Here is a 21,631-nt window from a genome sequence, read left to right as displayed (position 1 = left end):
AATTGGACACAATACCTTTATTTCACTTATTTATTTTTATGTGGTGCTGAGGATCGAACCCAGGGTCCCGCACATGCGAGGCCAGCGCTCTACCGCTGAGCCACAACCCCAGCCCCCTGCATGTGATCTCGGCTGTCCACATGGTGTATGAGACCTGACCATGGCACCCTCTTGTTTCTTACTCCAGCCTTTGTACCGTCCTTGTCGGATACTTTTTTTGTCTGTTATGAGACCCACACTCCATGGGTTGCTATTTTTGTTTAAACCGTCCATTAACCTCCAGGGATTTTTAAATGATGAAGTTCTCTTTCATTTGCCCAGGTGACTACCATTCCCAGTGCTGTTCAGTCTTTTCTGTAGATCTCAGCCCTTCTGATTCCATGATGCTGCTCCTGCAAGAGAGTCCTGTGCTGTGGATCCTCTGGAGATGGACACTTGCAGCTTTTGCATGTCTGAAAGACTCTCTCTCTCTCTCTTTCTCTGTTTCATTAATTTTTCTCTATTAATTATCTGTTCTTGATTTCAAGGATTTTGCTCTTTATTTTCTCTTTCCTTCTGCTTGCTTTTGGGTTTGCTTCTCTCTCTCTCTCTCTCTCTCTCTCTCTCTCTCTCTCTCTCTCTCTCTCTCTTTTCCCGCCTAGGTTTTTTTTTTTTTTTTTAATGTAGGAATTTAGATCACTGATTTGAGATCTTTCCTCTATTCTGGTGTAAGCATTGGATGCTATCAATTTCCCTCTCACCAGTGCTTTAGCTGCATCTGACATATTTTAATATGTTGTCTTTTCATTCGTTTTCAGGTGGAACTATATTTAAATTTCCTCTGATCTTTCCTTTTTAATCCATATGAACATTGTGTAATTTTCAAGCATTTGGAAATTTCATCCCAGATTTTATGCCCCCGCCCCAAATTTTTTTTTTGGCAAAAAAAAGTGAGGTGACACCATTATGTGTATTTTTTTTTTTAATTGCACTGGTCTTATTTAAAATCATTTATTATTAAACTGTCTTCGGTGTAAAATCAGGATGTATGGAATACTCACAAATATTCCTTAAAAATGAATAGTTCAAATGCACATCATTTCTTCATGGAAGTTTGGCAAACATTTTCCCAGTCTGGAAAAAAAAATATTAGCTGTTATTGATTTGTGCATAACAGTCAAAATGTTACACTTGAGACTCCTTACCACTGTACTGAGAAGTGCGTACTTGGAAAGTTGAATGTTCTGTCAGAAGATTCTATGCTGTGGTTGTTGGTTTTGTTGTCTGATGTAGCGCCCTCTGTGCCCCTCATATGATGTGTTTATGGTTAGTACTGAGGGCTATAATCAAGCTATGCGAGCCAGCTTTTGGACATACAGTGACATGCACATGCATTGAGAATTCCAAGTTCACAGCTTGTGGTATGCAAGAAGATAAACATGCATCCATGGGCCACTGGTGAATACATTGCTGCTCAGTTTACTTTGAAGCAGCGTGGAAAACAGAATCACAGCTTGCAACAGTCATACAATGGAAGGTAAGAAATCAATATTTGGACTGAAAAAAATAACAAAACAGGGTACAACAATCATGCAGCAGTGAGGGTTATGCGGTGAAATGCGGTCACTTAGATTTGTTTTATTATCTAAGTATACAATCCATCTTTGTAAATGTTTCACATGCTCCTGAAAAAAAAAAAAAATGTGTGTTCTGTTCAAGTGCCATAGGTGGCTATCTGATCTGTTGGCTAGTTTTGTTACTCATTTCCTCTGTATCTTTGCTGATTTTGTCTGTCTCTGAGAGGACTTCTGTTGAAATCCTCAGCTATCACTGTAGATTGCCTGTTTCCCTTTCAGGTCTATCAAGTTTAGCTTTGTGTGTTTTCAAGCATTGTTGTTTGGTGCATATGTATTTAGAATTTCATGTCCTCCCGTTGGGTGGATCCTTTCACAATTACGCATCATTCTCCTCGGTCCCTATGAACTTTGCCCTGAAGTCTACCTTACCTGAAGTTGATGTTACTTTTGGGAGAGGAGTCACGTGATGTAAATTTTCCCATCCTTTTCCTTTCCGCCTACCCATGTGGTTCTTTTGGAGCATGTCTTCTGTAGATAGCATTTTGTTGGATCATGATTTTTATTGTCATTGGTTAATCCACTCTAGCCTGTTGGAAGTCAATGTCTGAGCCTCCTGCATGGCCTTGCTGGTTTGGGCTCTGTGGGATCACAGTTTTCCATTGTGTTTGGCTACCATGGTTCTCTCTAGGATCATTTTAATTGCTGGACTTTTCCTTTCCTGGCCCCTTGGCTAGAGGAAGCAGACTTTCCTTGTCTGTCCTCATGGGTGTTTCTGGGTTCCACTCTCCCCAGCTCCAAGTCTGGGAGACTGAGGCAAAAAGAAAACCCAGAGAACTTACCGTGGAATGTGCCTTGGACCCCAGGGTTCCTGGCTGGGTTTGATCTTTTAGTGTCATCTAATGTTTCCCTCTGTATAGTATTCAGGGCTTTGCTGTGCTCAACAAGAGACATCCAAAGCCTGTCCCTCCATGTCCACTACAGATTTCTTCTGCATTTTATTTATCTGTCTGTCTATCTAACTATCTATCTATTTTGGTACCAAGATTGAATCCAGAGGTACTTAACCACTGAGCCACATCCACAGCCCTTTTTATTTTTTTATTTTGGACATGGTTTTGCTAAGTTGCTCAGGGCCTCACTAAATTGCTGAGGCTGACCTTGAACTTGCCATCCTCCTGTCTCAGCCTCCTGAGCTGCTATCTGCACTGTTTTTGAAGAGCTGTGTCTCTGGCTACAGACTCTAGACTCTAGTGTTTTTTCTCTCAGTACTTTAAGGAGATTTGCCATTATCTTCTTGTCTATAGTATTTCCTATGAAAATTTCTCTAACCTTGCTTTTGTTCCTTGGTGTAGAATGTGTTGGGCTTTTTTCCTGATATTGAGCAATTTAACCATGCACTCCTTGGTATGACTGAGTTGCATGTATCTTGTGCTTGGGGTTCGTTGGGTTTTTTCCCAGTCCTGGGGGTAGAATGCAGGGCTTCGTGTGCTAGCCAAGCGTCCACCACGGAGCTGCACGCCAGCCCTTATGGACATTCTTGGGTTTGTGGCACCTACAGTCCTTCTCCAGACACAGATGACAAACCCTAGGTGGCTGTGTTAGCTTGTGTTTGCCCATCCCTCTGCTGTTCCTTGAACACATGTCCATGTGCTTGGCCACCAGCCATGGAAGCACCCAGCCCACAGGGCTCCAATTTGAACACTCTGGGGCATAATGCATATGCTTTCCCGAGCCCAGGGCCCACCCATTTCTCAGGTGCTGCCCGGGGTTACAGGGAAGGTGTCCTTGGGAGGAGTCTGCGGTGTTAGCAGCACAGGCGGGGAACCAGGCAGCCTCGGGCTGCTCCTCCAAGCCGCTGGCCACGGGAGGTGAATGCTATTTTCCACTCTGAGCCTCTGGTGTATAAATGGGGTGGTGAGCATGCCTGCCTGCTGTGGCTGAGGCGTGGATTAGGTAGGAAAGTGTCAGCATGTAGTTAAACACTAAAGGGACTGTATTATTTCTGTTGGTGTTTTTCTTTAGTAAACTATTTTGTAAATATTTTTGGATTTACAGCAAAATCGAGCCGATGGTCCAGGGGTGTCCCACAGGCCGCACCCCACATGCACACTCACTCTCCTTCCTTATCGACATCTCACACCAGAGTGGAGCGTTCTCTAGGGTTCCTGAGTCTATGTCAACGCGCTGTCACTCAAAGTGCAGAGTTTCCATCAGGGTTCACGCTTGGTTTTATACATTCTGTGGCTTTTGACAAGCAGATGATGACAGGTGTCCACCGGCATAGTACCGTGGAGAGTAGCTTAACTGCTGCAAATCCCTGTGCTCCTCATGGTCATCTCCCCCCTCCCCAACCCTGGCAACCACTGATTCTTTGACTGTCTCCACAGTTTTACCTTTTCTAGAACATCATATATTTGGAATCTTACAGTTTGTGACTTTTTTTGCAGACTGACTTCTTGATATGCATTTAGGTTTCCTCTGTGTCGTTTTTTTGGCTTGATAGCTCATGTTTTTTGAGCCGTGAATGATTTCTCATTGTCTCCATTCACCATGGTTTACTGACCGACCCACCTGCTAAAGGACATCTTGATTTCTTCAAAATGAGGGCAGTTACGGATCCAGCTGCCTTAAATATTTGTGTGTGGGCTTTTGTGGGGACATGAGTTTGCAGCTTCTTTGGGTAAGGTCTAGGGCGGATCTTATGGTAGAGTCTGTCTCATTTTGTAAAAAACTGCCGGGCTGGCTTATTTCACTTAGCATGACAGTGGTAAAGCACTTGCTTCGCATGTGTGAAGCCCTGGGTTTGATCCTCAGCACCACATAAAAAAAGTAAATAAAGATACTGTTCATCGACAACTAAAAAAAAAAAAAGATTGCCCACTCTCCTCCAGGGTGGCTGGAGCAGTCTGCATTCCCAGTAGCAGTGACTGTGTCCCTGCTGCCTCGGCCTCACCTGCTCTGGGTACCACCGTCAGTGGGCTGGGTTCTAGCCATCCTTAGGGGCCTGTGAAGGCGTCTCACTGTTGCTTCAATCTGCCATTCCCTGGTGACATGGCGCTGATGTTTAGACATGCTGTTTGCCATGAGTGTCTCTCCAGTGAGATTGAGATGTCTGGTCAAGGCTCCTGCCCACGTGAACACCAGGTTGCTCCTTATTGTTAAAGAGGTTCTTTACGTATGACAGGGTTGCGGGGATTTTTATTTGGATCATTGTTTTTCTGAAGAGCTTGGAGGGCTTCCTCGAGACCTCGGTGTTCTAGGCTGTAAAACAGACACACACACACACACACACACACACACACACACACACACCTTTCTTCTCTCTTTTGGAGGGAGGTGGAGAAATGATCTTTACCTGAAAACAAAGGAAACAGACCCTACGCTCCTGTAGGTTGCCTTGATCGGAAGGAACGTCAGGCTGCCTCGGGAGCAGAGCTTCGGCCTCCCTCAGACCCTGCCCACAAAGGGGCTGGTGCCCCCCATGGCTGGGATTGGCTCACGTGGGTGTGTATCAGGAGTCACGGGGCCTCTGGGTCTCAAGGGAATCTGGATAAGGAGGGCCTCACTGTCACCAGTAGTGGGGACCTCACACCCAGAGCACATCACCTCAGCTACCAGGGAACTGTGCTGGCTTGGACCACTGCCAGGTGCATGTGCCCCAGAGTGTGCCCCCCACCAAGCCAAAGGAGGTGCCCTCTGACCCTCACCAGGTTCCCATCGTGGGATTCATTTTCACTTTAAGTTTTTTTTTTAAACCTAAGCACAGATTCTTTTGCAAGTGATTTTAATTCTCTGTTTGATGAGCACGAAGCTCTGTGGCTGTGTGTTCCTTTCTAAGATAAAGGAAATGATTGTTTTTAATGCAGATTTGAAAGAGAGTGCATTCCCGCCAACACTTCCATTCCGAGGAGATGAGCACTCCACAGCCATCCCCGTGTGATGGAAATACATCCTGTTTCCATGACAACTGGCGCTCACCAGCTTGCCTGGTGAAACAAGTGTTGGGATTCTTTCTTTGATAGAGATTTGACCAAACCCTGGGGGTTTCTTAATTCCAATAATTCAGTTTCCGTTTGGGGCCATTCGTTTCCTTGGAACATGGGCTGGTTTGGAGAGAAACCTGAAGCCCATTTTAGAGGTCAATCCACCTTCCCAACCAAGGCAGAGGACTTGCCGGCCGAAGCCTTGCGAGCACAGGAAATGGAGGTGCTTTCGAAAGTCGTGAGCATTTCTAGTGTCTTCCAGCTGAATTAAATCAACAGAGATGATGCAGCAGCTTGTTAAGAGGCTGTGTGATTCTGCAAAGCGTGATTCAGTTGCTCATCTCCATCCGGATGGCACCAGCAGAAGGCTTGTTCCTTCACTGGTGATTTACTCCTTGCCTTTATGGGTGGTTCGCACTCTCCAACAGCTAAATTCCAAGTCTTGCAAGGAGTATGGTTTTATTAATGATTTTCTCTCAGAATGAAAAATAGAAAATTCCTTACATCGGTAACCGTGCTTTTGCAAAACGTGAAAAAATACGGTATTGCATTTTATTGACAAGATTATATTTGATCTAACAAAATATCTTAGTCCAATAAGATAAGAAAAGCATCCACCTTGGGCATTTGAGGGATGTATGGCAGTCAAGTCTTTGTGGCTGGGACTGGAATACCCAACAATTATAAGTTAGAGGAGGTGCAGTTGTCTTTGGCTTGTGGTTTTGGAGGCTCAGTCCATGGCTGGCTGGCTCCAAGGCTCTGGGCTCCAGGTAGACAGCACATCATGGTGGAAGGGCGTGGAGGAGGGCAGCTGCTCAGCTCATGGCAGCTGGGAAACAGGGAGGGAGGGACGGGGAGGGCCTGCAGGGAGGTCAGACACTTCCTTTCCAGGATGCATCCCGGTGACCACCTTCTGCAGCCACGCCCCACCTCCTACAGTCCCCACCCCATCAGACCCTTCCCACTAGAAGGACGGATTAGATCACAGCCCTCACCGTCCAGGTCCAGTCATTTCACCACGGAACATTTCTGCATTCACACAGGAGCTCTTAGGGGACACCTTATGTCCACACCATAACAGGATGATAGGAGGCTGGAGCCACGTTTAGGAGAATTCAGAGTGTGGATCTGAGGAACCTGGTAGATGTTGAAAGGACAAAGTGAGTCTGATCTACCTCCAAGGACACCGTCAGTGACAGTCAATATTGGTGGCACGGAAGTTCAAAGTCACCTGTGGGGCACCGTCCTCAGTTACAGCCTGTGTTCTAGAACAGCATTTCCATGTCAACGTGTGCATATGGTTAGCCTCAGGGAATACCATGCTGTGTCCCCATGAATGCTAAGACACTTTCAAAGAAATACCATAACGTGCAGCGGAACTTCAGGGCCCGTATGTAAGGATGGAACCAGACAAGACGAGAGGGAGGACCCACGGCACCTGTCTGTACTGGGAGGATCCCCTCGCTGCTGGTGGCGAAGGAGAGGGACTTTGGCTTCTGTTTTTATTTTTGTTTGTTTGTTTGGGGGAAGAGCCAGTTTATTGATAAACACAGTCTCTCCTTTAAGCTGACTCAGACACAGAGTGACCTGAAACAATGTATCGATATCAAGCAACAAGGTCTCCCTGCCCCGCCTCCTCCTGCCTCCTCTTTCCCATTGCATGGCTTGGAATGATTGAATTTGGTAGGTGAAATTAAAAGAAAATGTCAGGTCCCTCATGTCCATGACCAAATAAAGCAAGCACTGTTTTCTGTCACCTCTGGGACACCCTTGAGAAGCAACACAAATGGAGGTGTGAATGGTCCCTGAGTGGGGAAGCCAAACCCCATGAGGACAGGGATTTCCTCCTCCTCCTCCCCCTCCTCCTCCCCCTCCTCCCCCTCCTCCCCCTCCTCCCCCTCCTCATCCTCCCTGTCCTCCCCTTCCTCCTCCTCCTTCCTTCTTCCTCCTTTTTAGACACACATGACAGTACAGTGCATTTGGACATATTATACATGCATGGGGTATAACTTATTCTAATTGGAATCCGTTCCTGTGGCCTTACACTGGCCATAGGTCTGACTTATTGTTCTGTCTTTCCTATTCCTAGCCTCTCTCCCTTCCCTTCATTCCCTGGTCTCTAATCCAGTGAACTATTTTCCTCCCCCCCCCCCCCAGTGTGTGTTAGCATCTGCGTAACAGAGAGGACATGCAGCCCTTGGTATTAGGGGACTAGCTTATTTCCTTGGACATATTATTTCACTTAGCACGATAGTCTCCAGTTCCACCCATTGACCAGCCAATGCCATGATTTCATTCTTCTTTATGGCTGACTAACATTCCATTGTGTTTACATCCCACACCTTATCCACTCATGTGTTGGTTCCATACCTTAGCTACTGTGAATTGAGCTGCTATAAACACTGATGTGGCTGTGTCACCATAGTTCACTGATTTTAAGTCCTTTGGGTATAATAAACCAAGGAGAGGGATAGCTGGGTCAAATGGTGGTTCCATTCCAAGTTTTCTGAGGAATCTCCATCCTGCTTTCCAGAGTGGTTGCACCAATTTGCAGTCCCACCAGCAATGTACGAGTGTGCCTTTTCCCCACATCCTTGCCAACACTTATTGTTGTTTGTATGTTTGATAATAGGACAGGGATTTTGTAACTGCACGGGTTTCTTTGTCCTAAACACTTGTAAAGTGTCTTCCTGTTTCCTAATGTAGCACTTTGCACAGTGACAAGGGCTCTGAAAAAAATCATGCAGTTTGAAAACAAACAAACAAATAATGTGGCTTCGTTTTAAAAACTCTTTTCCTTTCTGATGGTGCTCATCAGTTGACAGTGGCTTTTCCCGTTGTGACCTACTCAGCTTAAAGAAACAGGCAACATGTAAGGAATTTCCATCTGGGCTTTCGTGAAGGTAATATTCTAGAAGGGCTCCCACTGCAGGAGCATTTCTTCATCAGCTTCTCCCAGGCCTGCAAAGGTCAGCTGCACCCCAGGGAACTCAGGCTGGGCACGCAGTAGGGACAGACGGTGCAGGTGGCCACGCCGTCACTTCCCGACATTTTTCTGAGTGAGTGGATGTTTTCTGCATGAATATTTCTTTCTTTTGTGAATTTCTTAAAATTTCCTCTTTTTATGATCACTTTTCCCTTTAAAAAAAGCAAGTGGGAAACGTATATTTGGGTGAGAGGTCTGGAGTTTTGTGTTGTTTGTTGTGCTGTCCCAAGGAAGGGCCATTAGCAGAGCCAAGGCTGCAGATGCCCTGGCCCCGGGAACATGACTTCTGTTTCTGTGAACTTCTGGGTGGGTTCTTTGAATTGGTTGGTTGGACCCTGGACCCGGACCTGTACTAAGGAGGGATGTTCTTGATGGTGCTTTGTTCCCCCAAATTGTCTTAGATATTAAATTTTAGTGCATAGAAGAGAGAAAGTCGAAAAATGAGTAGGAGCGCTTGCTGTAAAATGTCCAGGGACCCCCCCATGGCTCTGCTGTCTTACCTCAGCCTGGTCCCCCTGTGCCAGGACCTCAGGACATGAGGCCAGGCAGGCAGTGCTCTGCGGACCTGCTCCTAGCTGACCAGCCATTCCAGGTTGCCCAGGATCAGGGGTTTTCCTGGACTTGGCACTGGGACCTGGGCCTCCAGTGGTCAAAGCAGGACAGCGCCAGGCTAACTGGGATGGTTGCCTATGCTACGCACTCTACAAGGCTGGTCTCTAACTTCCACGGCAGAGAAGATGCAGGGTTGTCCCCACAGGAATCGCAGAAAGAAAGCTACAACCAACATCATGTGACATGGTGCGACTGTCATCAGGCCTCACCATGTGTCCGAGCCGGCACCCTGACACACCCACTGTGCAGCCAGGACAGGGGACCCAGAGGGTGGATTCCTCCAGACCATCACTGCCCAGCGTGGACTCAGGCATGCATTTTTAGACTTTCCTCAGATCCCAGTGTTTCCCTACTGACCATCTTTTCTTGCCTTTTAAAACTTACTGAAGGGCACGTTGAGACCTGCCAGCCCCGTCACCAGCCCCCATCACCTGCCCACTGTTTGCCACACCTCTGTTTGCTTGGCTGGTCCCCAGATATTATTGACCACCTCTGCATCAGAAGCCAGTGACCAGCAGAGGGTGTTGACGGAGGGTTGCGCATGATGGATACGGACCCTGGGGACAATCTAAGTGCCCAACAGGAGGCGGTCCTGAGGACCTCGCTCACTCAGAAGTCTGAGAATGGCCGCAGACCCAACGCAGACGCCACGGGGACCTTCCATAAGCAAAGAAGAACATGGTCACTCCCCAGGGTTCCCAGCCAGGGAGAGGGGCTCCTGGGGACAGGCGTGTGGGAACCTGCTCAGCCATGGCTCCAAGACTCTTTGTCTCTCCTGCCCCCTTTCTGGCCTGTCCTGCAGCGGATCTTTCCTTGGTCCTTGGAGAAGCACAGAGAAGAGAAGAAAGTTCTTGGGCAAGAACATGGAGGTGGGAGTGGAGTGTGTGACCACGTGGGGGCAGGACCCTGAGTGTCTCAGGGGCTTGGAGGGGTGCCGGTGGGGCCATGCCTGCCCAGGAGCTCCTGATGGGGCAAGGCTGAGGATGGACACTCCCAGGAGTGGGGCAGATCTGTTTGGAAATATCTTTATTTCCAAATTATGTCCATAGATATATTTTTCAAGTGCATGTATTTAACATATACATACCTATTTCCAAGTATACGTAAATATGTAGTATTTTTTACACACACACACACACACACACACCCCAAAATGTATTTGGAAACGTGCCTGCAGCTGCATTCTGGAAGGTGTGTTGCCGTGGGCAGGACGTTGCATGCTGGACTGGAGATTTCAGCCCTCAGGCTTTGAGGACAGATATATGTCAGGAGTTGACCAGACACACCGTCCCTGGCAAGGAGAAAGTGGCAGAAGAGAAACAGGAGAAACTGGAGGCAGTCACAGGCTCCTCCGGGCAGTCAAGTTCTGCTGCCTGCCCAGATCACTTGCTGATGGTGATGGTGGCACCGGCTGGGTGACCCGCCTGTACCAGGCGCAGGGGCTGCAGAGATGAGGAAGAGAGGCCGCGTGGGAGAGGGCACCGCCTGAATCGGGTGGAGGCTTGGGCTGGGGAAGGGCCACCCATGCACAGTGGAGGCAGCAGCAGGTGCAGGTGCCCACAGCCCCCCAGCGGCATGGAGTGGCTTGTCCAGGGGATAGAAAGGAGAAGCACAGGAGGAGCCGCACTCTGTGGGCACTTGAAGGACTTCAGCCAGGTCCCGGGAGCTGTCAGAAGCCAGTGTAGCACATTCTAGGGCCGGTCCATCTGGTGCCTGGGCACTACTGTGTCATGGCCGTCTGTCCAGGCTGGAACTCAGGTGAGGGGCCAGGGTTGGGGGCGCCATGGGAATGAAGAAGGAAGATGGGTGCGGGTCAAAGAGGACGAGGGCCCTGAGACTGTCAGGGGGATGCCCGTGAAGAGTGGGGCCACTGAGGCTCCCTGCCCCTTTGCCCAGGGACCGTGTAGAGCCAGCTTCCTCCCTGAGCACGCTTACCCCATATTACTTCCTGACTCTGGACTCCACCTTCATGGTCTTTGGGATCCAGCTAACAGGGGTGGAGCTCTGTCGGTGTGCAGCTTGCAGAAGGAGAGCCCTCGCTGCCATCTCTGTGTCCCAGATGGAGGGCCCCCTACTGAGTGTGGCTGATGACTCCCTGGGGTCGCAGAGCTAGCTCACAGCAGAAGCTTGTTTGACGCTGAGATCCGTCTCCCTCCAAGCAATGGTGCGGACCCACACTGCAGGCTGCCCTGACACCCCCAGTGTCCCCGGACCGGCCTCCCAGCCATCAGCCTGGGGCTGACCCGCTCTGGCTCTGCTGGAAGTCTGGGGCCTCTACCTTCTGGCACTGCTGTCTGTCAGGGACCTGGTGTCTGCCACCTAGCGGCCACTGCCTTCTTTTCTCTTGAGAGCTTTTAACAGAAAGGAAAACAGAGTTCCCACGGAGAAGCCAGGCCTGCGTATTTAGAGCATCACACCCTGTAAACAGGAAGCTTCCAGGCTTAGAGAAGGAGCCCCGGGACACACTGCCAGTGGGTTCCTGCAGCCGTGCAACAGACACCGAATCACCACACGCACCTGCAACATCAGGCCCCAGGCAGGGGGGTCTGTCCTCCGCCTTAGTCATGTTCACTAGTGGATCTCTCCAGAGCCCATGCTGGGGCATCTGCATAGCAGGCATGTGCAAGTGTGTACTGGACGTGGAATTACTGACCACCCAGCATTCACTCTGTCCTTACTGCACACCACACCTTTGAGGTGAATCTTTTCTCTCTTTTTCTGATACTAGGGATTGAACCAGGGGCACTTAACCACTGAGGCATATCCTCAGCCCTTTTTTATATTTTGTCTTGAGACAGGGTCTTGCCAAATTGATCAGGACCTCGTTGCTGAGGCTGGCCTTGAACATGACATCCTCCTGCCTCAGCCTCCTGAGTTGCTGGGATTACAGGCTCACACCACCGCGCCCAGCTACATTTCTCTTTAAATCTTAATGACAGCTTTGGAAATCTGGACTGTCAGCTGCCCGTTCCTCAGGTGTGGGGACTGAGGTGCAGAGAGCATAAGGATCTTGCTAGGCTTGGGAAGCAATGGCTTTTGGCTCGGGTTTTCCGTTGTGGAGACTGGGTGTGTAGGCACTGTTCTTGTGCACCTCGTTGTGTGCCACTTTGTGTATGTGGCCTTGCCACCTGGTAGACAAGAGTAGAGTCCCCTCTGGAGGACCTCCCGCATTTCCCATGCCTGTCTGACTATGGAGGGCAGGTTCCCTTCTTGCAGTGCTGCGGCAGGTCATCTCAGTGGAGGAAAGGTTACCAGCCAGCTCTGTGGCTATGGGGCTTTCGTGGTGTCCCTGAGTCTCAGCTTCCTGGTTGCTTGAAGGCGAAGACCAAGTTAGGATCCCTGCCTTCCCATCCAACTCCACCGTTCTGTGTTCCTATGACATCCCAGGGAGCAGGAGGAGAGTGGAAGAGAGAGGACCACTTGTAACTAGGCAACCAGCGCCCGCCTCACCCATGTTGCCATGGTGATGGTGAAAGTTGGGCTGATGGGATTACCAGCTCCTGCTAATTGCACATGAGCTCTCAAGGTCTCTGTCTCTGGCTTGCTTGCTCACTGGCTCTGACTTCCTCCTCTTCTAGGAACTAGGGGGAGACCTCCTCCTCTCCTCCCTGTGCAGCCTCCCCAAGGTGGCCCGGATGCACTGGAGAGGACCTGGAAATGGAGGCTGACTGTGCCTCGGAGTGACTGTGTGACCTTGAGCAGGTTACCCAGCTTCTCTGGGCCTCCATCTCCTCAGCTGGAGAAATAAAGGTGTTGGAATAGTGATGCCTGGGTCAGGTTCTTCCTGGATCTCCAATCCTTTGATGCCTAGGGAGCATGTCAGGGGAACAGACCACACGGTTACTAGGCAACCAGCAGGCACCCTGCCCAAGTTGCCTTGGTGACTGGATGCTGGAGGGGAGGGAGTCGCTGCTGCAGCTAATTGCTTAATTATTTATGAGTGCCTCAAGTCCTTCTTGTCGTTTCCCTTGCTAGGGGCTGTGGGGTCACCTTCTCCTCCTCTCTCCCGCCACCCCAAGTCGTCCGTGTGGCGTGTTATGCAGTGGGGGAGCGCCCCGGCCTGGACCTCAAGCCGCCCACCTTCTAGTCCCGCCTCCCTCCCTAGAGCTGTGGCCTCAGGTAAGTGGCCTCGCTGCTCTGGGCCTCAGTTTCCGCGTTTGTCAAGTCGTAGGTTTGCTCAGGGGAATCTCCAAAACCCCTTCCTACCTGGAAACTCGAATTCCTGCCGTCCACTTGCAAAGTGGGGAAGATGAGGGAATTTTCCAGATTTGTTTTCTTTTAATGATGCTGAAGAGCAATAAGAATAATTAAGTGTCTTACACATGCCGAGCAGGAAGGGGAGGAGAGTCCGCTCTGGCTCCCTCCTTGCCTTGGCCATGTAGCCCTGGGGTCTGCCCTCTTTTATTAGCTTTAGATCCTTTGTATTGGATTTGATGCTAGACCACCAACTTCCCAAGCAGCCCAGGAGAAGGTGCATAGATGCAGTTAGGTGACTCTGATAGAATTAGGAATAAATATCAAAATAATGGTGCTTCCTCCTTGGTTCATCCCGATGTTCTGCTTGAGTAGCAGATAGAATTTTGAGCCTCCTGGAGGCCAGAGCGAGAACAGAAGGAGACATGTAACTGCTTTTCCATAGAACTGTTCCTGTGTCTAAGCTCTGAAAAGAATTTACCCTGGGTCCCCACTTTCTTTTATAGAAACCACAGAGAAAAAGAAATTAAAAGGGTCCTTTCTTGCCGAGTGCATTGTTAAAGCACCTGCAGATGAATCAAAAAATTTGACAGTTTGACTAGGTTCTTCATCATCCGAAAGCAACACTTCCTTTACCCATGCCTTAGAAATTAGATAAACATCACTTAGTGAGTATAAGCTTTCACAGCTGACCATTATTTATAAATCAGCTGCACGTAAACCCCTGTACCCACTTTGCACAGCGGCGGGGCAGTATGCATCGAGTGTCTCGACGCAGCCAGCAACCCTGCTTCTCCAAACTCATCCTGAGACAAATTCATTCTGATCAAGAGAAACATAAATATAAAAATGCATTATTTACAAATGTCTCTAAACTGTATTCATGTTGAAGGCTACGGGATTAAATCATATTACTTCTTTACAATGAATTACTTTGCAGCCCTTAAGAGGAAGTGGATGTTTTGGTGTGAAAAATCTTCAAAGAATATTAAGTAAGAGAAGAAGGGGCACCCTAGGTATTAAGTGCTTTTATTTCTATTATTAAAAAGATAGAGATACAATTTATAAATCTAGATTTGTGCTTTTAGGTACCTACTTGCATTTTTTTTTTTTCTGGAAGGAACCTATTAATAGCAGTTTCCTCTGGGCAGGAAGATTGAGAGTCTTGAGAGGAAAGGAGACCGACTAGTCATGGCTCATTTTTATTATCTGGACATTAGCTTCCAGCAGTTGAAAGCCTGGACCCTAGAGTCTTTGAACACCTGTGTTCAAATCCCAGCTGTATCATTTACTAGCTGTGTGACCTTTAGGTTAACTTAGCCTTTCTGTTGCTCATATGTAAGAAAGGTGAGTAACACCTTCCTCGTTGGATTGTTGTTATTAGACAAATGAAGAGGGTAAAGTGCAGAACAGCCTACATGATGCCATATTTGTGTTTTAAAGGAGAGATTGTGTCTAACCAGCGGAGCCCATGATTTCTGCAGAAGGGCTTTAGAGAATATGTTTCTGCTTCTGGCGTCTTATGTTGCTATAAGATTATGCTGGAGGCAGGGACTACAAAGCACCCATCCTGTTTCCGTTGACATGTTATGCCACCTTGGCTATCTCTTGGGGAGGACACTACCCTGGATTGAGGATAGCCTGTCCTGCTAAGAAGTCCCTGAACCCATTTCATCTTCCAGTTTCTCTCCTACCCCCTCCCAGTGGACGTTCAAGTCAGGAGCAGAACATGCCCTAGGCCAGGTGGAAAATATGTGAGTGGAAAGGTCCACATTCTCAGCTCAAGGACAGAGAGGGACTGTCCAGAAGTTCAAGGTCAGAGAGCGTGTCCACAGCCATGTCGCGGGCAATGTGTGTGTTCATATGCCTGTGCTTTGCTTTTGAAAGAGAGAGTAACAGACCTGGGCAGGGCTAGAGTAGGAGGGTCCTCTTACCTGGAGCTCGGGCATCTCATGGCATAATGACACCCCAGGTGTGCAGAGGCCCGAGGAGCACAGAGCTCTGTTCAGAATGCCCTGCTTTCCTCCCCCTTTCTTGCCTATGCTTTGGGGAAGGGTTGGAGTACTCTGACTCTGAGACCCTTCTTGGAAGTTGGCCACACTTGGGTCAGGTTGGAGCCGCTCTCTGTGGCCACATAGTGACTCCAGAGAGGTGGGGAGGAGGCTCTGGTCCCTTCAGATCTGCTGAGTTAGGAGGCTCGCTGTCACCGTGTGCAATGTAGAGCTGGTCTGCTACACCTCATGCCTTGAGTCAGTGGTCCGTCTGGTCCACCCTCTGTCTGTCTGGCCCTTTGTCTCTGCCCTCTTGGGCACCGGAGTCTCTTTATCCATTTGGCCATTGGTCCCTGCTCTCCATCTATCTGTCACATCCAACTGTGCCTCCATCTGCCCTTGCGTGCCTCCACCCCTCCTTCCTTCCTCCAGCCATCTGCCAGCCTCCCTGTCCATCCTGTAGACTGCGGGTGTGTCTATCTGTCCCTGCTCCTCTGCACCCTGGGAGGCTGAGCCTCCATCCAAGGGTCCATCCTGGCCTCCATCTGTTGTAGCCTGCCTTTCCATCCTGCTGTCCTCCTGCCGGCTGCAGAGCCGTCCCCTGGCCTTTCCTGTGTCCCTCACTGCTACGGGTCGCTTGGCTTGCGGGGCACCTCAGCAGAATTGCCGGCACCCAGCATGGGCCTGCCTTTGGAGGGCGCCTGGCTGGCGGCTGGGGTGCAGCCTGGTCCGGCTGCCAGGGCGGGACTGGGCTGCAGCGGGTGGTGGCGGGGGCCCTGCCCTGGCCCTGATAGCGATGCCCTGGCCCGCGGGTGGCAGGCGGGACGGGGGCGGCCGGGGCGGGGCTCTGGGCGGGGCTCTGGGCGGGGCTCTGGGCGGGGCTCGGGGCGGGGCTCGGGGCGGGGCTCGGGGCGGGGCGGGGCTCGGGGCGGGGCGGGGCTCGGGGCGGGGCGGGGCTCGGGGCTCGGGGCGGGGCGGGGCTCGGGGCGGGGCGGGGCTCGGGGCGGGGCTCGGGGCGGGGCGGGGCTCGGGGCGGGGCGGGGCGGGCGTCCGGGTGACTCAGCGGCGCTCCCGGGTCCGCGCGCCCGCGGCCTGGCAGGCGGGGCCAAGAAGATGGCGCTGCCCCCGGCCGCCGCGCCCCCCGCCGGGGCCCAGGAGTCGCCGGAGCCGCCGGCCTCGGCCGCCGAGCCTCCGGGGCTGCCCCCGCCGTCGGCGCTGCGGCCCGAGCCGGGCGGGGTCCCGCTGCACTCGCCCTGGACCTTCTGGCTGGACAGGTGAGGGGCGCGGGCGCCGCCGCTTTGTCTCGGCCGGAGGTGGCCCGGCCGCCGCGCCTCAGCGCAGTCCACAAGTTTCGGCCGCACCCCCTCCGCGCCCCGGGCCAGCGCCCAGGGACCGGGCGGGCGAGCGGGCGGAGGGTCCCCGGCGGACCGCGCTGTCCTGCTGCCCCGGACGCCCCCGGAGCTGTGACAGCAGCGGGCAAAGTTGGCCAGCCCTGGCAGCGCGGCCGCGGTGACACCTTCTCCTTCCCCGTCCCCAGCCTCCTGCGGAGCCGCCGCGCGCTGGGATTCCACCCGGAGTCACTCTCCCCTTGCCCGCGAGGGACAGCCTAGCCCCCTCAGGGGCAGCCCGCCTGCCGCTCCTCAGAGAGGCCCAGAGTACCCGCTGGCGTCCGCCTGGCAGCCCCCTCCTCGGCGCCCACCTGTCCCGCCTAGTCTCCTTGGTGGCGCTCACGGGGACCTGGGCATCCGCGAACTTGTTTATCTCCAGTCCTCAAGGCCTCCCCGCAGCCGAGGGCACAGAGCAGGGCTTTTTTTGGACGCTTGAAAAAATCCCAGGACCTAGAACTGTGCCTAGGGACACGGGAAAATGTTGAGGAGGGAATAGACCTGGGAGTGCACAGCCCTTCCCTGGGTCCCACGGGCGGCCAGTGAGGACCCCCAAAGCCTGTGGAAACTCTGCTGGAACTCGGGGCTACCGCGGGCCGGGGTCACCGGGCGGGGGAGAATGTATGCGATAATGAGACAATTCCACGGAAGCACACCTGTGGTTTTAAAGAGCCTTATATGAACCAGCAGCAAGATTTTCAGAAAGTGGCATGTCACTTTCTAAAGACAAACAGGGTCCCTTCTTCCTAGTGGAACTAGCACCCATCTCTGAAGAGTTGACACTTGCAGCCAGTTTGTTTTCTGAGGACCCAAATTTGTTGCGGGGTGGGAGAAATGGAGTGAGTCTGGTTTTCGAAACATTTTCACTTTGGCTATGGGGTTATGGGATGGTGGGGCATTGGCTCACAACAGGAGTGGTGTGGGCACGCTGCAGCAGGTCCCACCAGGTGCCTTCACTTTCCAAGCTGTGCTGTATTCAGGCTGTTGGGTGGTACCTGCCTTCACTTCATCCAACCTCCACCCATGTCCTAAATTGTGGATGCAGAGGACCCAGGGAAAGAACACAAAGAAAGTTTCTTTTTAAGCAGGTCAAAATTCAGTCTACAAACAGAACAACACCTTGTAGGAATGGTCTAAGACTTTTAGTCTCCTATGACCACACACAGTTTTTAAGAATTTCTAGTATCTTTTAAGATAAGAATATGGAACTTTAGCAAGGACCCAAATGGTGTCTTTCCTACTGCTGATTTGCCCATTTTTTTTCTATGAAGTCAGTCATCAACTGAAGTATGTTATTGCCACACTGTCAAATCTTTAATAGAAACAGCCGTGTTCATTTAGAAGTCATAATTAGTTTCCTCGTTGTGCATATGAATTCATTTTGCCTAATCAATCATCTCATGATTTTTATTGGACTTTTTTGATTTTCCGGGGAACGCTCTGTATTTATGTGGACTGCTCCCCCTTCCCCTGAGGACTGTAAACACACCATGTTCTAGGAGTTCATTTGCAACTCTCCTAGTAGTAACATTTGCGGAGCCTGGAAGGTTCTCAGGAGAGCCTCTCTGGGCCGCTGCGCTGCCCAGCTAACCTCGGGGGACCTCGTTTGTGATTCTGTAGCACCCAGCTACCTAACATTCCCCCTGCGTCTGCCTTCCGGCCTGTCCTGCATTCCAGTCTGCTGTGTGGGGAGGATGAGCAAGTCTGGGCCTCCCCAGCCGTCTGTGCACTGAGTAGGCAGCTCAGAGTGTGCTTCTGAGGGTTCCCTGAGGACACTGACTGCAAAACCCCAACAGGCGCCCAGCCTGGAGGAAGTGCTCAACAACTCTTTGACTCTTAACTTCATGCTTGCCAGGATCCCAAGTTACCAGATCCTCCCACACCCCCGCCAAGGTCTCTGGAGCAACTTATGAGAATTCAGGAGGAAGGCAGCAGCCTAAGTTCCTAGATTCACTGCCCCCCTGGGTGAATTGGAGATGCTTCATCAAAGTTATTTGCATTTTCAAATAACTTTAAGTAACACTTGGGGTTTTTTTGTTTTGTTGTTGTTGGTTTTTTTTTTTTTTTAATATTTTTTAGTTATCTTTAGGCGGACACAATATCGTTATTTTTATATGGTGGTGAGGATGGAACCCAGTGCCTCACGCATGCCAGGCGAGCGCACTACCACTTGAGCCACATCCCCAGCCCTTGTAGTTGTTTTGGTTTGTTTTAAGGGAGGGGTATAGGATGAAGCATTTTGAATTGAGACAGAGGATGAGGGGGTTTCTCTCACATTGCTGATATTTCTAACCCAGCCCTTTCTGGATTCTTGGAGGCCACTCTGCTTCCTGTGGGTTTCCCTGGTACCCCTCTTTCTGAGTTGTCCCCATGGATTCCCCCGACTGGGGCCTCAACTCCACCTGAAGCGCCCCCCCCAACTGTCCTTGTGGACCCAGCTCCTGCTGCCTGTCCCCGTGAGGTCTAATGCTCTCCCACCTAACAGTGCAGAAGTGCCTCCTCCATTCCTGCTCCTCTGAGCTCAGGCAGGAGAGATGGCGGCAACTCCATCCCCCAGTGCTCCATCCCAGATCCTGGAGTCACCTATAACCGCTGCACCCAGAGCAGAAGCCAGAAGGGTCTCCCACAGCCACAAGACTGCGCTTCCTGCTCCATTCACACCCCCCTGCTCCCATTTCCCCTCTCCCCTACACTGACCCCTGGCTCTCCCTCCAGCATCCCCTAAGGCCTTTGCCAAGGTCCTCCTGCTGCCCAGAGGCTCCTCCCACTGCCCTTTGCTAGGTCACTTGCCCTGCAAGGCTCTGCCCTCGCGTGTGTGCTCCCCAGAACTTCCCTGATGTCGCGGCACACGCGTGCTGACATGCGTGCCCAGCCCCCCCCCCCCCTTCATTCTCTGTATGGTGTTGCCACCATTTGTGGTCTTCTGTCACTGGGATGTCGGCCTGAGGGCACCAGGGTCTCACTCCCTGATGCTCGCTCCTCAGCCTAGCCCTGCCTGGCACGGGTCAGTTTTCAAGGCGTTGAACGCTGCCCTCAGCACCACTGCCCTTCCCAGAAGTGACAGGGGTTCATTGCCCCCTGGCTACCACCTCTAGCCCCGCTCCCCAAGTTCTGGACACTTCTGAGAGCCAAGGAAGTCCGCAGATGCTTTAAATGTCTTCCTGGTTATCAGTGACCGAGCGGCTTTCTCTGCACCCTCTTCCTTTTCTGCCACCGTGTGGCTCAGGCCCACCACACCCTCTGCCTTCCATTTGGTCCTTGAATCTTCTGTCCCAGGTGTTCTGCTCTGACCTGTCCATGACCCTTTGAAACTTGCCCAAGTCGAAGCCATCCCCTCCTGTGTCTATCCCTCTGTTTCCAGGCTCTGGTCAGCACCAGCCTCGTTGCCCACAGCCTACTGGGCTATCTGCCTGCTTCCCAGCTCCTCCCTCCTCCAGGGCCCTGACCTGGCTGGCCTGGCTGGCCTTCCGGCAGGGTCCACCTGCTGTCGCCGTTCATAGCCACCTCTCTGCCATTCAGTGGAGTTTAACTGTCACTCCTGCAGATGTGTGGTCCAGGTGGTGGAGGAGGGAGGATTTTAGACCTGGACCTCTATCTGAGCAGCTCTGAGCAGTGATAGGACGTTGGTTTATTTATAGACACTGGCCATATTAATTGGAAGAAAAAAAATCACTTTTTTTTAAGGAAAATCACAGATTTACAGATTGTGGTGGAAATTCACAGATATCAGTGTTTTAAGCATGCAAGCCACATGCAGTGTTATCACCTAGCCCTCGCCAGCTCCCACACACCACTTGGTCTGTATTTCTGGGGAGGCGGAGCCCACAGCAGACCTCTGGCCCTTTTCTCAGCTGAACCGTGGACTTGGCAGCTAGTAAAGTTGGACTCATGAGGTTTCTGCTGCCTGGGGTGCCCTTCTCCCCCTTGTCTTCCTGGAAAATAATTTTAAAAACCTGTCCTGCCTCCTTTAAGCCCAGGGGTCCCTGACCCCTCTGTTCCCCTCTGGCCTTCCCACAGCATTTTTATAGGCTAAAAATGATGGACAAGTACCTGTATCCCTCACTCTTGGCTGCAAGACCCTGCGCTGGCTGTGTCTGCGATTCTAGGAGTGCACATTGCAGTGCCTGGCACACAGTAGGTGCTTAGTGAGGTTGTGCAGGCTTCCATTTTGGGTCACGGGGGTGAGCCGTCACATACCGTCACCAGTCCTGCCTTGTTGGGTTTGGCTGCACCAGGTCTGAGCATCTCAGTGTGAAAGTCCTTCCTGCACTTCCGTCAGGGCCACCAGACTGTGCTTGTTAGAATGCAAGACTCCAGACCCGCTCCATCAGCCCTCCGCGGAGGCAGCTGGATTTACAGCCAACGCCTCAGGCCTCCACACTGGGGAGTCCCTGCTCTAGGTACTGACCTTATGAACTGACCATACCAGTGACCGTTACTGTGGTGGGAGAGAAGATGGCTACAACAAGGTCCTTGTCCTCCTAGAGGGACGGCTCACATGCCATGTGCTTCAGTAGCATCGGCAGACGGTACAAAAAGACATGAGTAATAGGGACCCTCCTTACAGGGAGCGGGAGGTGCTTCCCAGGGCAGGCAGTGGTGTGGCCCATACGGCAGACCTGACATGGGGAGGTGAGGTGGGCTTCACAGGGACCCCAGACTCATCTTTGTTCACAGAGAAGCCTCCAGGGGTGAGGCCAGGGGAAGAGGCTGTGTGTGGGGCCACAGTGGGCAGCAGAGTGGCTCTGCTACCGCTTCTCCGGCTTCCTCCCCTTTTTGCCCTCTGAACTCTTAAAATGGCCAAGGATGTTATTCTGGGTTAAGGGACTCTGGATAGATCTCTCTGGCAGGAAGAAGCCGTCCCCTGGGGACTCAGCCTTTCCCGCTGTAGGTCAGCGGCTGCTTCTTACAGAATGGCCAGGGG

General features: G+C 51.5%; 1 protein-coding gene across 1 annotated transcript in view; it reads left to right on the top strand.

Moving 5' to 3' along the window:
• Positions 1–16,403: 16,403 nt before the first annotated feature.
• The window catches only part of Eif4e3 (eukaryotic translation initiation factor 4E family member 3), a 30,476-nt gene continuing 25,248 nt past the window's right edge, over positions 16,404–21,631 (top strand). The window contains exon 1 of the mRNA XM_027931884.2: positions 16,404–16,596. Within this exon, the coding sequence (XP_027787685.2) occupies positions 16,436–16,596 (161 nt within the window). The 5' untranslated portion in view covers positions 16,404–16,435. The remainder of the gene's footprint in view (positions 16,597–21,631) is intronic.

This window comes from Marmota flaviventris, chromosome 20 (assembly GCF_047511675.1).
Source record: "Marmota flaviventris isolate mMarFla1 chromosome 20, mMarFla1.hap1, whole genome shotgun sequence".
In the NCBI taxonomy this organism is placed as follows: domain Eukaryota; kingdom Metazoa; phylum Chordata; class Mammalia; order Rodentia; family Sciuridae; genus Marmota; species Marmota flaviventris.
This window is presented reverse-complemented; position numbering and strand designations above follow the sequence as displayed.